At 36.0% G+C, this 18,872-nt stretch overlaps 1 protein-coding gene across 1 annotated transcript in view; it reads right to left on the bottom strand.

Moving 5' to 3' along the window:
* LOC141443681 (organic cation transporter protein-like) overlaps positions 1-18,872 on the bottom strand; it is a 60,869-nt gene that overhangs the window by 39,426 nt on the left and 2,571 nt on the right. Inside the window, exon 2 of the mRNA XM_074109026.1 lies at positions 9,322-9,727. Coding sequence (XP_073965127.1) covers positions 9,322-9,677 — 356 coding nt within the window. The 5' untranslated portion in view covers positions 9,678-9,727. The remainder of the gene's footprint in view (positions 1-9,321; positions 9,728-18,872) is intronic.

An 18,872-nucleotide genomic window follows, 5' to 3' on the forward strand; every position in this document is an offset into this window, starting at 1 on the left:
AAATTAAGTAATAATTTTTCTAAAGATTTCTGTATTTTATACGGAATCTTCCAAGTTTAGGTATATTTTATACCTTAGCTGCCTATTTACTCTTAAACTACTAATAATTCTCAACCAAACTTAGCCGTTATAGTTTTCTCTTGTTAGTTTGGATATACTTACTATCATACTGAGTTTTTTCAATTTTTTCCCACGCACCGGTGTAGATTTTAGAAGGGGAGGGGGACGCTCGATTTTAATGAAAATTTTTCACTTTAAAGTTGAATATTTCGCAACAAATAAACTGAATCGAAAAATCGTCTCAGCAAACACCTAATGTTTTAAAACCTAGTACGATACCCCACACGATAGGGTTGGATGAAAAAAAAAATACCCCACTTTACGTCTATGGAGGTAAATACCTAAAAAATTTTTTTTACAATTTTTCATTGTACCATTTTCTCGGCATAGTTTACATATATATTTGTGCAAGATTACAGCTTTCTAGCATTGAAGTCCGAGCAAAGCCGCGAACGGACAGACAGACAATGGCGAATATAAGGGTTCCGTTTTGCCATTTGCTCCGGAACCCTAATAGATAACACGCAACAATTTAGCTACATTATCGCACCTACCTACTACTTACAATAGCGGATGTAAAATTGAAGAAACCGAATGAATCGTCTTTGCATCATAAAACTAATGTTTTATATCAACCGTGACTTAACACAAACGGATGTACCATCGTAATAATTTTAATACAAAATGCAAGGCATGACTCCACGAGAACCAAACATTGATAATCATCTGAGGGCATGGTTTTAAATCTAAAAAATGTATTAAAAACCTTCTTCAATATTTTTAATGCACGATTATTGCAGGAGTTCGTATAGGGCTTGTACCATCAGCAAATAATATGTGGTCTACCACCTAAGTTGTAATCGTTTGCACACAAACATGCCATAGACCTGTTGTCATTTGAATAAAAGATACATTTATTCAGCCACAAGAACACAATATAGTATTAGTACTAGACAACACTAGAAAGTTATGTCATCGGTTGTGAATCGGAACGGCTCAGCATAGATGCTGAAGCGTTAAAATAAACAATGAAGTTCGACTTTAGCGACATATTCATTTGAAATAGGACTTGTTTTAAATTTATAGACCACTTATTTTGGCTGATGGTACCTATCATACAGCCATTATGACAACTGACACTAAGCAATAAAGTTCCGGTTCCCCATGTTTACGCATATTTTTTGTCATAATTCTATTTTGCATAATCTGTTTACGCATAATAGTATTTATGCTGAAAGTGTATTCGCAAAACAGTTAACGCAGAATTCTCTTACGCATAACCAAATGTAAGCCGAATGGGCTTAACGCATAATTTGTGAATTCCGAATATTGTTTAAGCAGAAAATTACTTACGCATAAATTATATAGCTACGCAGAAAGTTACTTTTGCTTAACTATGATTGTTTTGTCTATTGTATTGTGATAGGTATAAAATGTTATTCCGAAATTGTTACCAAATTTTATGTCTGGAAAAAGTAAACTTTATAGATGGCTCAAAGAAAAAATGATTTATTCAACAAATGCCCTCTTCAACACAAACATATAACTATGCTACTTTACGTGTTCTGCTTACTATGATGCCTTACTTTGCATGCTATTATGTAGCAAAATATGTTTTGTACTAGAATGTTAATTTATCACCTATTGTACTATATTTTATGTGTATAAAGACATTTGAATTTGAATGTGAATTTGAGATGTCACCCTAAAGTTCCATAGAATGGTAATGGTGGATATCTCGGCGGCCGATCGTAAAATCCGCCAGATCACGAAATTCCTAGGCATACAATGAAATAGCGCCATTTATGAAACGTCGAAAACGTCCCTCATTTAATACAATAATTGATTAACACTTCGGGTGCCGTCATATCCGAATAAAACCGACTGTTTCGATGAAATAATACGACTTCTGTGCCCTTAGTGTAAGTTATCGGTTACAAAATACGTCTCGATCGCGTTCGTGTTAAAATCTCAATGGAAACAACGAACACGCCCTTAGCGGAAGTTTGCGATGTTCGTGTTCCATACAAATTGAGATTTTACGCGAACGCGATCGAGACGTATTTTGTAACCGAAAACTTACACTAGGGGTACTGTAGGTAATGGTAGCACTACACTTGGCGTTTGTGTATTCGTGTTGCGCTATTGGCATCGCGCGATCGTCAATGTAGAAATGAAATAGTACATCTCCTTCGTACACGCAAATATTTCGGTGAGTATCCGAACCAAGTGAAGTGCAGAGCATAATACTGAGATCACAGGGTTACAAAAAATCTGCGAAACTATAATATTGATGGCATTGAAAACTGGATGGCATGGTTGGCTTGCCGCGGCCACGCCGGCATCCGCAGTAAAAACATCTCACTAATTTGAACGTTACATTTAACTTACATTATGTAATATTGTTCTTTGTTTTGATACACAAATATAGTAGAAAATCGTCTCTAGTTCGTGCTTTACACCTAGGGCTCTAAAATTTGGCTACCAGGAAAAGACGCGTGAAAACCCCGGATTTTGGAGCCCAAACCCGGACATGTCAACAGGTTTAGGTTTTTATTAAACTTGGTCAGTTGGTATAATAAAATATGGGCCAATCAAATAAGATCCTTATAAAACGATTTACAGCTTGCTGGAAATTAATTCTTCGAAAAATTCTAATTGCATTGGTCTAAAAATTAAAAATATTTTTAAACCCGGACTACAAATGAAACCCCGCCCGGACGCTCCCCGGACGCCCTCTAAACTAGGACAAATCCGGGGAAACCCGGACGGATGGCAGCCCTATTTACACCTAATGAACTCGCTCCTCGAATCGGCCAAGCTTCGTTGTGTTTGCGAGTAAGTGGTTTGCTAGCTGGTGTGATGAATGTCTGAGAGCTCTGCGAGAAGATGGATGTACGACCGTCCTCTGTTAAGTGTATTGCTTTTATTGTATTTGTTCCATAATGTACTATTTGTGTAAATCCGTGTATAAATTTCACAGTGCTTTGGTTAAACTGTAATGCTGTGAAACTTTTATGATTAAATAATAAATAGTTAGCCGTATCAAACTATAAGCAGGTAACAAAAAAATCATATCTTATCCTAGTCTATTCTTACTGTATGTGTAATATTACTAGTTAGCTGAATCAAAATTCCGTAGGTAATTTTACTGATTTTTTTATGTTAAGAAAGGAAGAAATAGTAGATTGTTCAACGAGGGACTAAAACAAGCCATAATGACACGAGATGCGGCTATAGTTCGAATGGCATTATGGTTGTTTAGTCTCGCGTTAAACACTCTACTTTTCAGTTTGAATGCGAGGAATCAAAACAACATTGTGTTCAAAATTACAATATTACTTTTTAAAAACGTACGCTCGACTAATGGATCCTGTCCATTCACCCCCGACACAAAAAGAGGGGTGTTATAAGTTTGAGCGCTATGTGTATATATCTGTGTGTCTGTCTGTGGCACCGTACCTCTCAAACGGGTAAACCGATTTGAATACGTTTTGTGTATTTGAAAGCAGACTATCTAGCGATGGTTCTTAGACATGTTTTATCAAAATCAGTTGAGCCGTTTTTGAGAAATTGAACTTTGAAGTGACAAAGTCGGGGTTTTCCAACTTTTTGTTAGTTAGGTTATAATAACTCTTTCCATGATGTGTACACATAGTTTCAATTGTAAATGATCTCTTGCCTTAAATTATTCTCATTACTGCACTGCATGTTTATTTATTTATTTATGTATTTGGGCACAAACGGTACAATAAAACTTACATTGTAAACAATGACATCAAACATTGACCAACAAAGTTGCCATAGGTTATTAATTCCCAATAATAAAGTAGGTATAAAACGGGTAAAGAAATAACAAACACACAAAGAAAAGAAAAAGGCTACGACTTGCAAAAGAGAGAACGTGCATATAACCCATTCTCAAAAAATGGCATAACATTACTCAACTGCTACTAATGACAGTCTTATATTAACTAAGAGAAATGCTAAATATATCAATATCAGAGAATTTGCTGTTATACATTTTATTTACAAACTCGTTTAATGAATGAGTTCGCAGCATATTTGCGATGAGTAAAGGGTACATGAAGCATACAATTAAGACAACAAGAGGTTTACAATTTGTTTTGTGTGTGTGTGTGTGTGTGTGTGTCTGTGTGTGTTAATAAATAAATAAATAAATTCCCGCGGGATTATTTCAACAGTCGCGGGAAACAATTAGTAAAGAAAAATCAACAAAATATATTTATACAGAAAACGCCAAATTTTAGTCTTTCTTCTGGACTTGGCTGTTTATGAGATTTCACTACTTTTTAACCCCCGACGCAAAGAGAGGGGTGTTGTAAGTTTTATGTCAATGTCTATCTGTCTGTCTGTGGCACCGTAGTTCTTAAACGGTCCACGAGTTCGACGCGATTTTTTAAGTGAAAGCGAGATTCCTTGCGGTGATTTTTAGCTATGTTTATAAACGGTTTGGTATTTTTTGAGATATTGAGCTTTGAAATGACAATGCAGGAGGTTTTCCAACTTGTATAATTTGGTTTGGTTATAAGAATACTCGTAACAATTTTACGGTAATCAGTATAAGGAATCAGCGTGCATCCTACACATATTTGTCCAATCTAACATTTAGTTATTTACTTTTCAATAAAAATCACAGCATTACAGACAAACCAATGCACTGCCGTCCATAACATTATGTTATGTGTTTCAGGTTCCCGTCTGTTCCTCCCCCAAAAATCAAAATACGGTATTTGACAACTCCTGAATTTGCCATATCTTAATATTATTATGAAAATATAAATATACAGACAATTTTTAGCGAAGAGAAAACTTTAATCGGTTGAAAATTGGATTTAAAGTGTTTTTTTGAAATTCTATATACCTGTCTCTTTCTCAAACGCTTTTCTCTATGCAGCAAGTATGGCGGTACTGGCGTGTGACGTCACATGCCAGTATGTCTTTCTCTGTCTAATCTTGAATTTCAAACCCTCCTAACTTTGCTATTTGGAAAGGTAGCTTAAAAATTGTTTCTCTATTCGATAAAAAGCATTGTGTAGTTTTAATTTATGAAACATATACAAAATAGTCAAATACCGTATTTTCATAAACCGAACAGTCTCCTCGTAGGTACTCGTATATCTCGTATATCTCTACGTCGACATTGTCAAAATACGTCTTGCTAAAACGGCAAGAGTGCAAGCCATTAATAAAAAAAACAATGCGCTGATACACATACATATCAACAACATACATACTACATATCGTCACTACTTTAAAAAACTCGTATCTCAAAATTGATAACTTTTCTGAGTGCACTTTATAACCATTGGGCCAAGGTTAAATTTTGATGACGTATTGATTTGAGATACGAGATTTTTTCAATGTATTGACGATATATGACTCATGATCTAAAACAAGTCAAGCGAAAAAAATGGCCTCATTATTCAAAAAGCCCGGAAGCTACTTTGCAATTTTTTTATCGCTTATTTACAAAGACTTGGGCTATTGCATAATAATGAGCTTGTCGTCGAAGTGTCAGAAAGACTTCCGTATTTTAGAAATGAAATAAGATTAAAAGTTAAAGAGGTTTCCAACCAACTAAAATAATATAAGCCGTGGCGGCCTGGCGGCCTAGTGGTTTGACCTAGCCGCTCAAGCAGAGGGTCGTGGGTTCAAACCCCGGCTCGCACCTCTGAGTTTTTCGAAAGTCGTGTGCGGAATTACATTTGAAATTTACCATGAGCTTTGCGGTGAAGGAAAACATCGTGTGAGGAAACCTGCACAAACCTGCGAAGTTATTCAATGGTGCGTGTGAAGTTCCCAATCCGCACTGGGCCCGCGTGTCTCTTGTTCTGAGAGGAGGCCTGTGCCCAGCAGTGGGACGTATATGTATAGGCTGGGATGGACATTAAACCATAGATTATGTACAAGTTACTACGTAAACTTCGTGATTAAACTTAGAAATGATGATGTTCATGACCTACTTAAATAAATCAATCAATAAGCTGACTGAATGGCTACATAATAAATAACAGCTTTTATAGTTTAAGATTTTTTCATTTTAATTTAAAATAATTGAAATCATGCATTTTTGTTATAACCAAAAACTGCAAGAGTTAGTTAGTAAATATTCTAATAAACACAATTTCATATCTTTCATTAAATAATAAAAAAAAAATGAAAAACCCGACTCCCTACCGGCCAAGAGCATGTCGGACACGCCCAAAATAGGGTTCCGTAGCCATTAAGAAAAAAAGTACTTAATATTTTTCTAAGGATTTCGTATTTTATACGGAATCTTCCAAGTTTAGATATATTTATTTATTTATTTATTAAATGCAATTCACATGTCAAAAGTACAATACAGCACTATAGCACATTATGAAACATTATGACATTATGAAACCCGGAAGGGCGCATATTTTATACCTTAGGCTGCTATTTACTCTTAAACTACTAATAATTCTCAAGCAAACTCAACCGTTATAGTTTTCCTTGAAAGTTTGATATACTGACTTCCATTCTGAATTTTTTCAAACGCTCGATTTTAATGAAAATTTGCACTTTAAAGATGAACATTTTGCAAACAAATCACTGAATCGAAAAATCGTTTTAGCAAACCCCTAATGATTTTAAAAGACCTATCCAACGATACCCCACACTACAAGGTTGAATGAGAAAAAAAATCACCTCCACTTTACGTCTATGGGAGGTAGAGTAAAAAAAATTTTTTTTGTTGATTTTTTTATTGCACCATTTTGTCGGCATAGTTTACATATCTATTCGTGCAAAATTACAGCTTTCTAGCATTGATAGTCCCTGAGCAAAGCCGCGGACGGACAGACAGACAGACATGACGAAACTATAAGGGTGCCGTTTTTGCCATTTTGGCTACGGAGCCCTAAAAAACCGTCGCGCTTGACATTCCGTTTCTGATATGTTCTTATTAAGGTCTCACTACCCAGTACACCGTATCATGCGATGACCGTAACAGGAACGTGCCAGGAACGGAATGTCAAGCGCATACATAACACGCGACGACGGTTGGTTACGGAACGTGCTAATGGCCATAGTCTCATACTACAGGCAGGGTTTGCAGGTGGTAGGACCTTGTGCAAGGTCCGCCCGGATTGCTACCACCATCTTGCTCGCTAATCCTGCCGTGAAGCAGCAGTGCTTGCACTGTTGTGTTTCGGCGTGGAGAGTAAGATTGCCGGTGAAATTACTGGCACGTGAGGTAGCCATCTTAGGCCTCTAGGTTGGCAACGCGTCTGCAATACCCCCGGTGTTGCAGATGTTTGTGGGCGGTGGTGATCTCTTACCATCAGGAGACCCAATTGCTCGTTTGCCATCCAGTCGAATAAAAAAATAAAAAAACTTTCTTTTCAATACAAATAATATATTTTTGACTGACACGTTCGTTCCTGTTACGGTCATGGTACGATACGGTTTAACGTGTAGAGAAAAGAGAGGTAATATGAGATTGAGAGGGACAATACGATACGAACTTCAGACTTTAGACGACCAGATGGCCTAGTGGTTAGAGAACCTGACTACGAAGCTTGAGGTCCCGGGTTCGATTCCCGTGTCGGGGCAGATATTTGTATGAAAAATACGAATGTTTGTTCTCGGGTCTTGGGTGTTTAATATGTATTTAAGTATGTATCTATATCTATATAATTATATTTATCCGTTGCTTAGTACCCATAACACAAGCTTTGCTAAGCTTACTTTGGGACTAGCTCAATTGGTGTGAATTGTCCCGTGATAAAAAAAAAAATTGGTGTGAATTGTCCCGTGATATTTATTTATTTATTATTATTTAACTTCGATTTTCGAATTTCGTAGTAGCCCCTTTCGTAGTAGTTCCTATTACAGTCACAGCACCATACGGTGTAGTAGGTGGAGACCTTAACACGTATATAAGTGTCGTGACGCAAGTTACGAAGTGAGAATTTAATTAAATGTCCATTAAAAGTCGGAGTTGAGGTCACCGTTGAGTATTTGAAGTAAACGTGACTTCCTTCTTTCCAATCGTGTTTCCTATTACAGTAGTTAAAGTACAAATTGGTTGTGTTAATGTTTTTCTTAAATTTTAATGACGAAGACAAATTATTGAATCAGGCGTTACTTTGCGAAGGACCATATCAACCTTACGATGGCTAAGCAGGTGGTAGGACTTTGTGCAAGGTCCGCCCGGATTGCTACCACTATCTTGCTCGCTAATCCTGCCGTGAAGCAGCAGTGCTTGCACTGTTATGTTTTAGCGTGGATAGTAAGACAGCCGGTGAAATTACTGGCACTTGAGGTATCCCATCTTAGGCCTCTAGGTTGGCAACGCATCTGCAATCCCCTGGTGTTGCAGTTTTCTATGGGCGGTGGTGATCTCTTACCATCAGGAGACCCACTTGCTCGTTTGCCATCCAGTCAAAAAAAAGCTAAGATTGGTGTTTGGAGTCTTTTGTATTTTTTATTTCAACTCCAAATTCTGTTACTTTAACGGTTTTCCCGTAAAATCCATATCGAAAATACAAACTGAAACATAGATGCACAGAAAAACCAGAAAAAGAGACCAGCGCTGGGAATCGAACCCAGGTCCTCAGCATTCCGTGCTGCGTGCTATACCTCTACACCACCACTGGACAGGAGTATAGACACAAATTTCTCCTATGCATCACATATCTCAGCTTGTTTGTTTCTTATTTAGTCACTTAAGCAGCGACACTAGCGACATCTACTTAAGTAGGTAGCTAATGTAACAAATGCGTGTTCATGCAGTTCCTTCACCTCCACATTGTAAGAACACACAAACCCAACTATCACCACCACCTCACTACACTGATGCGTTTCAAACTCAACGAGAGATCATCCTCAGAGCCAAATTCAAAATCAGAATAAAACAGTTTGAAAAGTTTGTCGCTCGGGTCAAAAGCGATAAAAATATCATGTTTAAAGCACTCGCTTCTCGCTACACGCCGGCGGTGGTAATAGGTCCTAAGAATTATTAGTCAGTGTAGACTGTATATTGATCTTTGGAGTGTAAATTAGTAAAATAAGAATAACTTTTTAATAATAATGCAAAATTAAACACGCAGCGCGGACAAGGACTATGACAGGACTGTCTTTATTCTTTTTTCTTTCCGCGCTGCTTGCTTTCCAATTTTATTAGTGGCCAGTTGCTAGACAGCGTAGGTATAGAAACTCTTTATTTAAACTTTATACATGCGTCGTCTACAGTCAGGTTTAAAAAAATCTTACCTTTCTTCAACAGTTAGATTGGCCAACTCCGGCACCCAGCACCAGTGCTGCTCCGGCACCAACGTCATGAAAATTTGCGAAAAATACACAAATGCCACAAAAAACGCGAACGGTATCATAAGTAAAAACAACAACTTCTGATAAAGACCAAACTCTCCAACATATGGCAGTAAGTCATCGAAATCCGTTGCCTTTTTTTCTTTTTTTTCTTCTCTTTGAGGGTTGGCAACATCGCCGCTGTCAGATCTGTAGCCTTTGTTCACGAAACCGTTCAAGTCTATGTTTGACAGGTTGTCTATGGAATGGTTTTGGCGGGAATCCTCCTCGCAGCAAGAAGTTCGCTCTTGTGGCGCCATTTTGATTGCGTTTTGTTCCTCAGTACATCCCTTAGTTACTGTGAGTTTATCTGTAACAAAAGAAGAAAAAGATGAGAATTAAAACGTCGGATGAGGTAAGAAGATAACTGGAGATCAGGAATAACTCATAGGCTACTTTTAATCCCGATTTTACTACGAGTATTCGCTAGTTCAACTGTCTCATTCATTGTGGACACTTTTCTGTAAAAATGGCTGAAGATTCTGATAATTTTTTTAGTTATCTGATAGAAATGCAGGAACTCTAACAAATAATCGAAAACTACATCAAAATCTACAGCCAATTCGTAAAAATGTGACCAGGAAAATGAGGCTGTTTGAATAGCTCGAATAATGACCAGGGTCTATTACCCACGAGTCTATAGTCATGCATATAATTTGGCACGATTATTTTTAATGCAACGTAAATAAAGACCATTTTTATTTGTCCAACTTTAATTCTAATTCATTTATTTATCAGATGGGTAGCATAATTGAAATCAACGATAAGATTGTTTTTTTGTGTGTTTTTTTGTATTTTTTATTTCAACTCCAAATTTTGTTACTTTTACGGTCATCCCGTAAAATCCATATCAAGACCAAAGATATAAAAGAGACCAGCGCTGGGAATCGAACCCATTGTAGTCTAGTGGTGGTGTAGCGGTATAGCACGCAGCACGGAATGCTGAAGACCTGGGTTCGATTCCCAGCGCTGGTCTCTTTTTCTGGTTTTTCTGTGCATCTATATTTCAGTTTGCATTTTCGATATGGGTTTTACGCGATGACCGTAAAAGTAACAAAAAATTTGGAGTTGAAATAAAAAATACAAGAATATACCAAAAAACCTATCTTATTGACATGGTTGGTTTTCATACAGATTGAGGTGTTTGCGTTATCTAGTGTAATTTATATCTGTGCTCCATACAAATAATTTACGCCGTCGCTATCGAGTACGGTCACTGTATACTCATGGTAGTGGTATAGATGGCAACTGTACTAAATAGTAACGTTCCTAACTTTACATTAGACAAACTCAAAGAAGATCGTGTCGCCTTGAGTATGTTGCAACTAACATCGCGCCACGCCGTAATGTCATTTGAATTTTAAATACATTAATCTAGTTAACTCGCGACGACCTAGTGGTAGTAATCTAGTAAACTCAGATCCTAATACACAAGAAAGATCTATGTTTAAATTATTTGCTCATATTACAGGCCATACCCGGTAGAAGTTTTTAGACTACAAGTGAATGTAAACTCCCTCATTTCACATGCCATTTGTGGTAGATTTTAGCGATTCGTGTGTTATTTAAAATATCTTATTGTACCATCAAATATGTGGTCTACCACCCTAAAGTTGATAATCGTTTGCACGTGATAAAAAAATAATGCCAACATACGTGTCTGTCAGTCAACTTGAAAGTTCGACTTTAGCGACATATTCATTTGATAGGAACTTGTTTAAAAATTGATAGACCTAAAATCCTGTGAAATAAATCATTTTTAATTTTTTGCTTTTTCTTTACTTTTAAATTTGCATATTAAAAAAAATCTTCTACAAATTTGTCAAGTTTTACATAATTGTTATTATGTAAATGGTGCAGCCAGAATTAAAATAACTAATACGCCAAATGACATGGTAATTATTCACTGTCGAGATGTTTTAACCGCGTCATTAATTTAAATCTATGCGAAATTGCGAAGGTATTTGCAATTTCAATATTTCATAAACTAAAATGTGTGAATATTTAAGTAGGTGCCGATATACAGTATAATTATTAGGGTTTAAACTCGCACGTTTTTGAATACAATCAACATACATACATACATAAAATCACGCCTCTTTCCCAACGGGGTAGGCAGAGACTACGTCCTTCCACTTGCTACGATTCTGGCATACAACTCTCGCTTCCTCTACATTCATCAATCTTTTCATGCATGCACGTCGGTTTAGAGTACTCCTGACCCGACCTTTCTTCAGAACGTCCCCGATTTGATCGTGGTACGTTCGTCTAGGCCTTCCTCTCCCAACGTTCAAGGTCATAAATATTAATTAAAATTTCCCTTTTTTTTCGCAAGCATACCGTCTCAAAATAAAGAAGCGAATCGCTCAGTTTTTTACCGAATAACATAGCCTAATGATGTATCTTTAGATATTTTAATATCTGGCGTGGATTCCATAATTAATTATTTTTCTAAAAAAAAAAAAAGGAAAACTGTCCGAGGTAGAACAGCTTCCCCTACGTTACCAAGACCTCAAAAATAGCTTACACTTTTATGCCACTTACTACATTGCCACAACATACATACATACACATTACATTGCATTGCTTGCCATTTTTTTTTCTCTTTGTATCTGTTTTCTGTATCGCTTACTATGTCTGGTGTACAATAAAGAGTCTTTGTATTGTATTGTATTGTACATATTCACAGAATAAATAATAGTTTTAAGGTATAAAGTTGCTGCTAACTAAGAAATCTTACTATAACATACAATTTTTAAATGACATGGAGTTGTTATGTGACTTGCTCTGTTTTAACCCCCGACGCAAAAAGAGAGGTGTTATAAGTTTGACCGCTATGTGTGCCTGTCTGTCTGTCTGTGGCACCGTAGCTCTTAAACGGGTGGACCGATTTGAATGCAGTTTTTTTTATTGAAAGCACGTTTTCTAGCGATGGTTGTTAGATATGTTTTATATCTTGAATTATTTGTGTTTACTTGGTTTTTGATTGATATTTCGCTGTCATTATTCTTTTTTTATTAACCCCCGCCCGACGTAAAAAGAGGGGTGTTATAAGTTTGACCACTATGTGTGTCTGTGTGTCTATCTGTGGCACCGTACCTCTTAAATGGGTGGACCGATTTGAAAGCGGTTTTGAAAGACCCCCTTTTTGCGTCGGGGGTTAACAACGCTTATTATCGAGTTTTAGCCCGAGCAAAGCTCGGTCGCCCAGGTGCTATTATTGATCTACGTTCTAGGCCTTAGAATCTAGGGTGTGCCTACCCATGAACCAAATCTAACCGAATACGGTATAGTTAGGTAGTTTAGTATAGTTAGACCTGTTTTAATTTCGCAATCGTGCATCAAGTACAGCTAAAAACAGTAGGTCGACTATATTTTAAAACAAGACAAGCTGTCTTGATTCAATGTTTGTTTTGACAATAAATTAGAATCACAATTTTTAAATGCAATAGCAATAGTAGACCACGTAGATTATGTAAATTAAATTTTGACCTTCAATTACCAGGATCTAAGAATTACGTACATTTTAAAAGGAGTCTTGAATATAATAGTATTAAAATTTATAATTATTTTAAATGAGGACATAAAACAATGTAATAATTTTGTAGAAAATTAAAATCCTATCATTCGATTATTTTATAATTTGAATGAATATTTTGATAAAGTATATAATTAATTAAATGAAGTTATTGCTTTTAAATTACATTATTAATTTGCGATTAGGTTAAGATTTTGCATGCCAAATTGGGGCAGGACAAACACGACATGTACCTACCTATGTAATATTTCTTCTGACATGTGTACCTAATATGTGTAACACCTGTGTATGTTCCTGCGAAATAAATAACTTCATTTCATTGAAATATGACGGCACCCGAAATGTCAATAATATTTTCTCAAACACGCTATGTAATGTTTATGTTGTGTTCCTTAAAATAGGCTTCAAAATACACCGTTGGAGGTTTTGGCCTGTAAGACGACAGTCTTTTGTTTCAATGCAAAACGTCAAATATCCACGATAGAGGCCATTATACGCGACCTTAAATTAAGAATCCGAATTTCTATGGTTCAATTTATTAGTTACATTACAGTATAAATTAACAGGACTATTAATATTCTATATCGTTACTACTTTAAAAAAAACTGGTACCTCAAAATAGATAATTTTTCAAAGTGAACTTTATGAACATTATGTCAAGGTTGAATTTTTTTGACATATCGGTTTTAGATACGAGATTTTTTCAAAGTAGTGCCGCCGATTATGTAAATATAAAATATTGCAGACGTGTTTTACGTTAAATTACAATTTAATTTACATAATAAAGTATTAATGTAGCTGATTTAAATGGACTATAGTTCGTGTACATTGGCCCTAAAAGCGACAACTCGAACAGCAGACCGCAAAAAAAAGTTTTGGCGGGAAAATTTACAAGTGTCATTGTCTTTTTTTTTATTGACTGGACTTGGGCTTTAAGTATTGCCTTGTCATTGTCATTTCAAATGCTTCGACTTTTTATTTAACGATTTTTTATTTTAGCAGTCCGTCCGTATTTTTGGGATTATTTTGTCGTTTTAAAAATCCATGTTAGAAAGCTATAAACGCTTACATGGTAGTTATAATTTAAGTCTGTTACAATTTTAGTTGTGTTACGAATAAAACATTGATTTCTAGGAGTTTTTATTTATTTCAGTGCGTGTTTGAGATAAGCACTATACAAGAACGACGACCAGATGGCCTAGTGGTTAGAGAACCTGACTACGAAGCTTGAGGTCCCGGGTTCGATTCCCGTGTCGGGGCAGATATTTGTATTAAAATACGAATGTTTGTTCTCGGGTCTTGGGTGTTTAATATGTATTTAAGTATGTATCTATCTATATAATTATATTTATCCGTTGCTTAGTACCCATAACACAAGCTTTGCTAAGCTTACTTTGGGACTAGGTCAATTGGTGTGAATTGTCCCGTGATATTATTTATTATTATTTAGGAACAAAAAGAACATTGTCTTGTATACCTATTATACTCGGCCTGCAAGCCTTTCTTTCCCGGCCTCTGCAGTAATGTACTATTATTAATTGAATAACATTTTCAAATCCATCATGTGGTAATGGAACTTTATTATTTTGTGTCAAATGTCAAAATTATTATTATCTAAATGACAAAATGAAAAATGTGCGGCTGTACATTGAGTACTAAAGCTTTGAGAGAGCATGATTAAATTAATTTTTCCGATAAAATACGATCGAAATCTGGTACCTATGCACTAGAGGTACATTATAACCTTTTTATTTGCGAAGTTTAAATTCTCCGTTGAAAGTTATGTGGGACTCTTTAACTTATCATACCCACTAAAAGCACATCGGAGTTTCTCCACACTGCCGTTATAACCTAACCTGACCAACAAAGGATTGGAAAACCCCCGACTTTGTCACTTCAAAGTTCAATATCTCAAAAACGGCTGAACCGATTTTGATGAAACATGTCTAAGAACCAGCGCTAGAAAACCTGCTTTCAAATAAAAAAACCGTATTCAAATCAATCCACTCACTTAAGAGCTACGGTGCCACAGACAGACACACAGACGGACAGACACATATAGCGGTCCAACTTATAACACCCCTCTTTTTGCGCCGGGGGTTAATAAAATATAAATATAGATGTATCAGTTCTGCTGTTATTTTATGAACTAGCACCATCCTTGAATGCAGTATTTCTTAGGCATTAATAAACTTTAAGTGACCGCGTGTAAGATTTATTTACGAAGCGATAACCTTGGTGTTCCCGCTATACTTGTATTTTAAATTAAAATGCGGAAAAACTAGATCAGGTTGCTTATTAACTTTTTTTAATCCCCGACGCAAAAATATATATAATGTTATAAGTTTGACCGCTATGTCTGTCTGTCTGTGGCACCGTAGCTTTTAAACGGTTGGACCGATTTGAATGCGGTTTTATTTGAAATCAGGTTTTCTCGCGATGGTTTCATCAAAATCGGTTTAGCCGTTTTTGAGACATTAAACTTTGAAGTGACAAATTTGGTTTTCCAACTTTTTGTTGGTTAGGTTATCTGTTAAGCATAAATGCGAAAGTGTGTATGTTTGTATGTTTGTCCGTCTTTCACGTAGAAACGGAGCGACGAATCGACGTGATTTTTGTCATAAAAATAGTTTATGTGCCAGAGCATTTGGCCGGTTTTTACGCTACAGAACCTAACTTTATCTCCGTTACGTCAAAATCAATTTCACTGACATAGAGACCATTGTTTCTACGGAAAAGTTGACTAGCGTGGAATTTATTTTGTACTAGCTTTTGCCCGCGGCTTGGTCATCGCGCGCTGTTCCCTCGGGAACTGTGCATTTTTCCGGAATAAAAAATAGCCTATGTCGCACTCTCTGGCCCATAAACTATCTCTATGCCGGAAATCACGTCGATCCGTCGTTTCGTTTCGACGTGAAAGATAGACAAGCTTACAAACGTACAAACACACACACTTTCGCATTTAAATAATATTAGTATAACATACTAGCTTATGCCCGCGACTTCGTCTGCGCGGATCTAGGTTATCGCAAGGTGGGGCCCACTGCCGGAATAAAAAGTATCCTATGTTGATTCTTGGGGCTTAAACTATACTCAATACCAAATTTCCTCAAAATCGGTTCATTGGGTTCGACGTGAAAGCGTAACAGACAGACAGACAGAGTTACTTTCACATTTATAATATTATAAAAGTATAGATTGGACATTCGTGAGAAAGGTAGTTCTAGTAGAGTATTAATCTCTTTCCTTCCTGTCACATATTAAAAACAGTTTTGTTAAAATAGTAGATTGTACAACAAGGGCATAAAACGAGCCATTTTACCCGAGACGTTCGTATAGCCACCCGAGCCGATACGGCGAGGGTGGATAGATGCGTCGAGGGGAAAATGGGTTTAATGCTCGAGTTTTACACTCTGTTTTTCACTTCGATGGCGAGGAAATAAAATAGAAACAGTGGAAACAATAGTTCACTTACTATGTACCTTTTATTGTTCATGCATTACTATATAATTATGAATTTTAGTTTTATTGGTCTATTTTGATTGGCTTGATTGATTTTTAGTTTTATATAAATAAGAAATTATTAATAAAAATAATGTAGAAACTTCTTTGTTTGTGGTAGTTTACCACCTGATTGCCATGGTCTTAGACGAAGATTTTACTTTATGCACTAGAGCATAAAAAGTCGTTTTATGTCGCCTAGATCCAGCATAAATACGAACTTTACGAGCGTGAGAAGTGAAAATTACATTTTCAATACTTATGTACTTGCAAGCTTTTTACTGGCTGATTTAATTTAAATTAATTTAATAACCCTTCAGTATTATTTAAAATTGAAATGAGATTATTTATGGAATATACTTCATTAACGAAAATACAAACTGAAACATGGATGCACAGAAAAAACCCAGAAAAAGAGACCAGCGCTGGGAATCGAACCCAGATCCTCAGGATTCCGTGCTGCGTGCCATGTGCCATGTGTAGGGGTCTACACCACCACTGGACAGGAGTCTAGACTAGACACAAATTTCTCCCATGCACCACACATTTCAGCCTGCCTTTTTCTTAGTCACTTAAGCAGCGACACGGCAAAAGTAACACAGGAATTGAAATGAAATATACGAAACGACTCAAACTTAATATACTTAATTAATTTTTCTCAAAAATGACCGTAAAAGTTGACATTATTCTTTACATGTCAGAAGGTGAAGTGCATAGTTTATGGCCAGCGAAAAATTAAAAAGTTAAAAAGATTGCAGGCGCGCTAGCTCGACAATAATGAATTAGCGCGCCTGCAATCAGTCACTTTTTTTTTAAAGTTAAAAAGGCCGTGGAAATGTTGGCACAAGTCGCTAATGGATATCAGATATTTTGTTGGAACTCCGGACTTTTTCTATTGGGTCTGAAATTGCTTGTTGTGTTTTCGGTGGAAAAGTACACCTGCAGTTTATTTTTAATGAAAAAAGGCGGGAAAGCATAAGAAAAATATTGGAATAAAATTAAATTGTATAATATATTTTGAGAAAAAGTTTATTCTATTTCAGAATTATTCACCATTTTTGAGAAAAGCTTTATATTAGTCTCGGCTGGAATAGCAATTGCTGGCTTCGTATTAGTTAAACGGACTCGCTCAGCCGGCAATTGGCTACTTCCAGGCCACGACAATAACCCACTATAATTGATTATAAAGAATAAAAAACGGTTTATTGATGTATTGTAACATTCCGTTTATTGTACTGGCAATCCAAATTGTAAATCTATTGGAATAAATAAGAACGTGCATGAATTATTTTGTGTTTCAGTATGTTTTGATAGGAATAATAAATGGCTTTTCATTTTCATTTTAACTCGAGCGAAGCCGGAGATAAATACTAGTATCAAACAAAAGACGAGTACTAAAAAACAATTTTAATTTTAAACACTATTGTTGTGCTATTGTTCGTTTACCTAACTTTTTAATAGCATATTGGCAATTTTATCTCGCGCATCCAAAACAATTCTTCCCCCACTTCAATAGAATCTACATTCATTCAACTGAACTGCCACAGCAATTTGCATTCAAACCTTTAACAACTTGCATTCACATCTCATTAAATCAACGCAAACTCTTAACTCCATCGATTTAAGATTGCATTTTGAACAGCTTTCGTTTGTTTGAACGCTTGCGATTTTATTGCCATCTTGATAATTGTCAAATTGGTTTTACCGCTCGTTAAATATGTAGTTACTCTTATGTGTTGCATGTTAAGAGTGATTTTAGAGTGACTTGTAAAATTGTGACGGTAAATAAGCATAGTGGCAATGACCTCATTGGCTACTGATTATGCACTTCACGGTAACACTTTGCGTGGTTTAAAAAAATAATTTGAATTAAGAAAAGATGTAACAGTTTTTTTTTTAATTAAACGGCTGTGTAACTGTTACGTTTGACAGCTGTCAATTGAGGTTCAATACTTTTTTATAAAGTAGGTATTGTTTCTTTATCTGACAGTAGAATTGAAATTCTTAAAGTCAAAATCGAAGCCAAAATATCTTTATTAAATTCAGGTTATAATGGTGAGACGACCAGATGGCCTAGTGGTTAAAGAACCTGACTACGAAGCTTGAGGTCCCGGGTTCGATTCCCGTGTCGGGGCAGATATTTGTATGAAAAATACAAATGTTTGTTCTCGGGTCTTGGGTGTTTAATATGTATTTAAGTATGTTTCTATCTATATAATTATATTTATCCGTTGCTTAGTACCCATAAAAGCTTCGTGATATTATTATTATTATTAATAATAACTTTACCAACAAAAAGTTGAAAAACCTCCGACTTTGTCACTTCAAAGTTTAATATCTCAAAAGCGGCTGAACCGATTTTGATAAAACATGTCTAAGAACCATTGCTAGAAAACCTGCTTTCAAATAAAAAAGC

The sequence above is a fragment of the Choristoneura fumiferana genome, chromosome 28 (genome assembly GCF_025370935.1).
Source record: "Choristoneura fumiferana chromosome 28, NRCan_CFum_1, whole genome shotgun sequence".
NCBI classification, from domain to species: Eukaryota; Metazoa; Arthropoda; class Insecta; order Lepidoptera; family Tortricidae; genus Choristoneura; species Choristoneura fumiferana.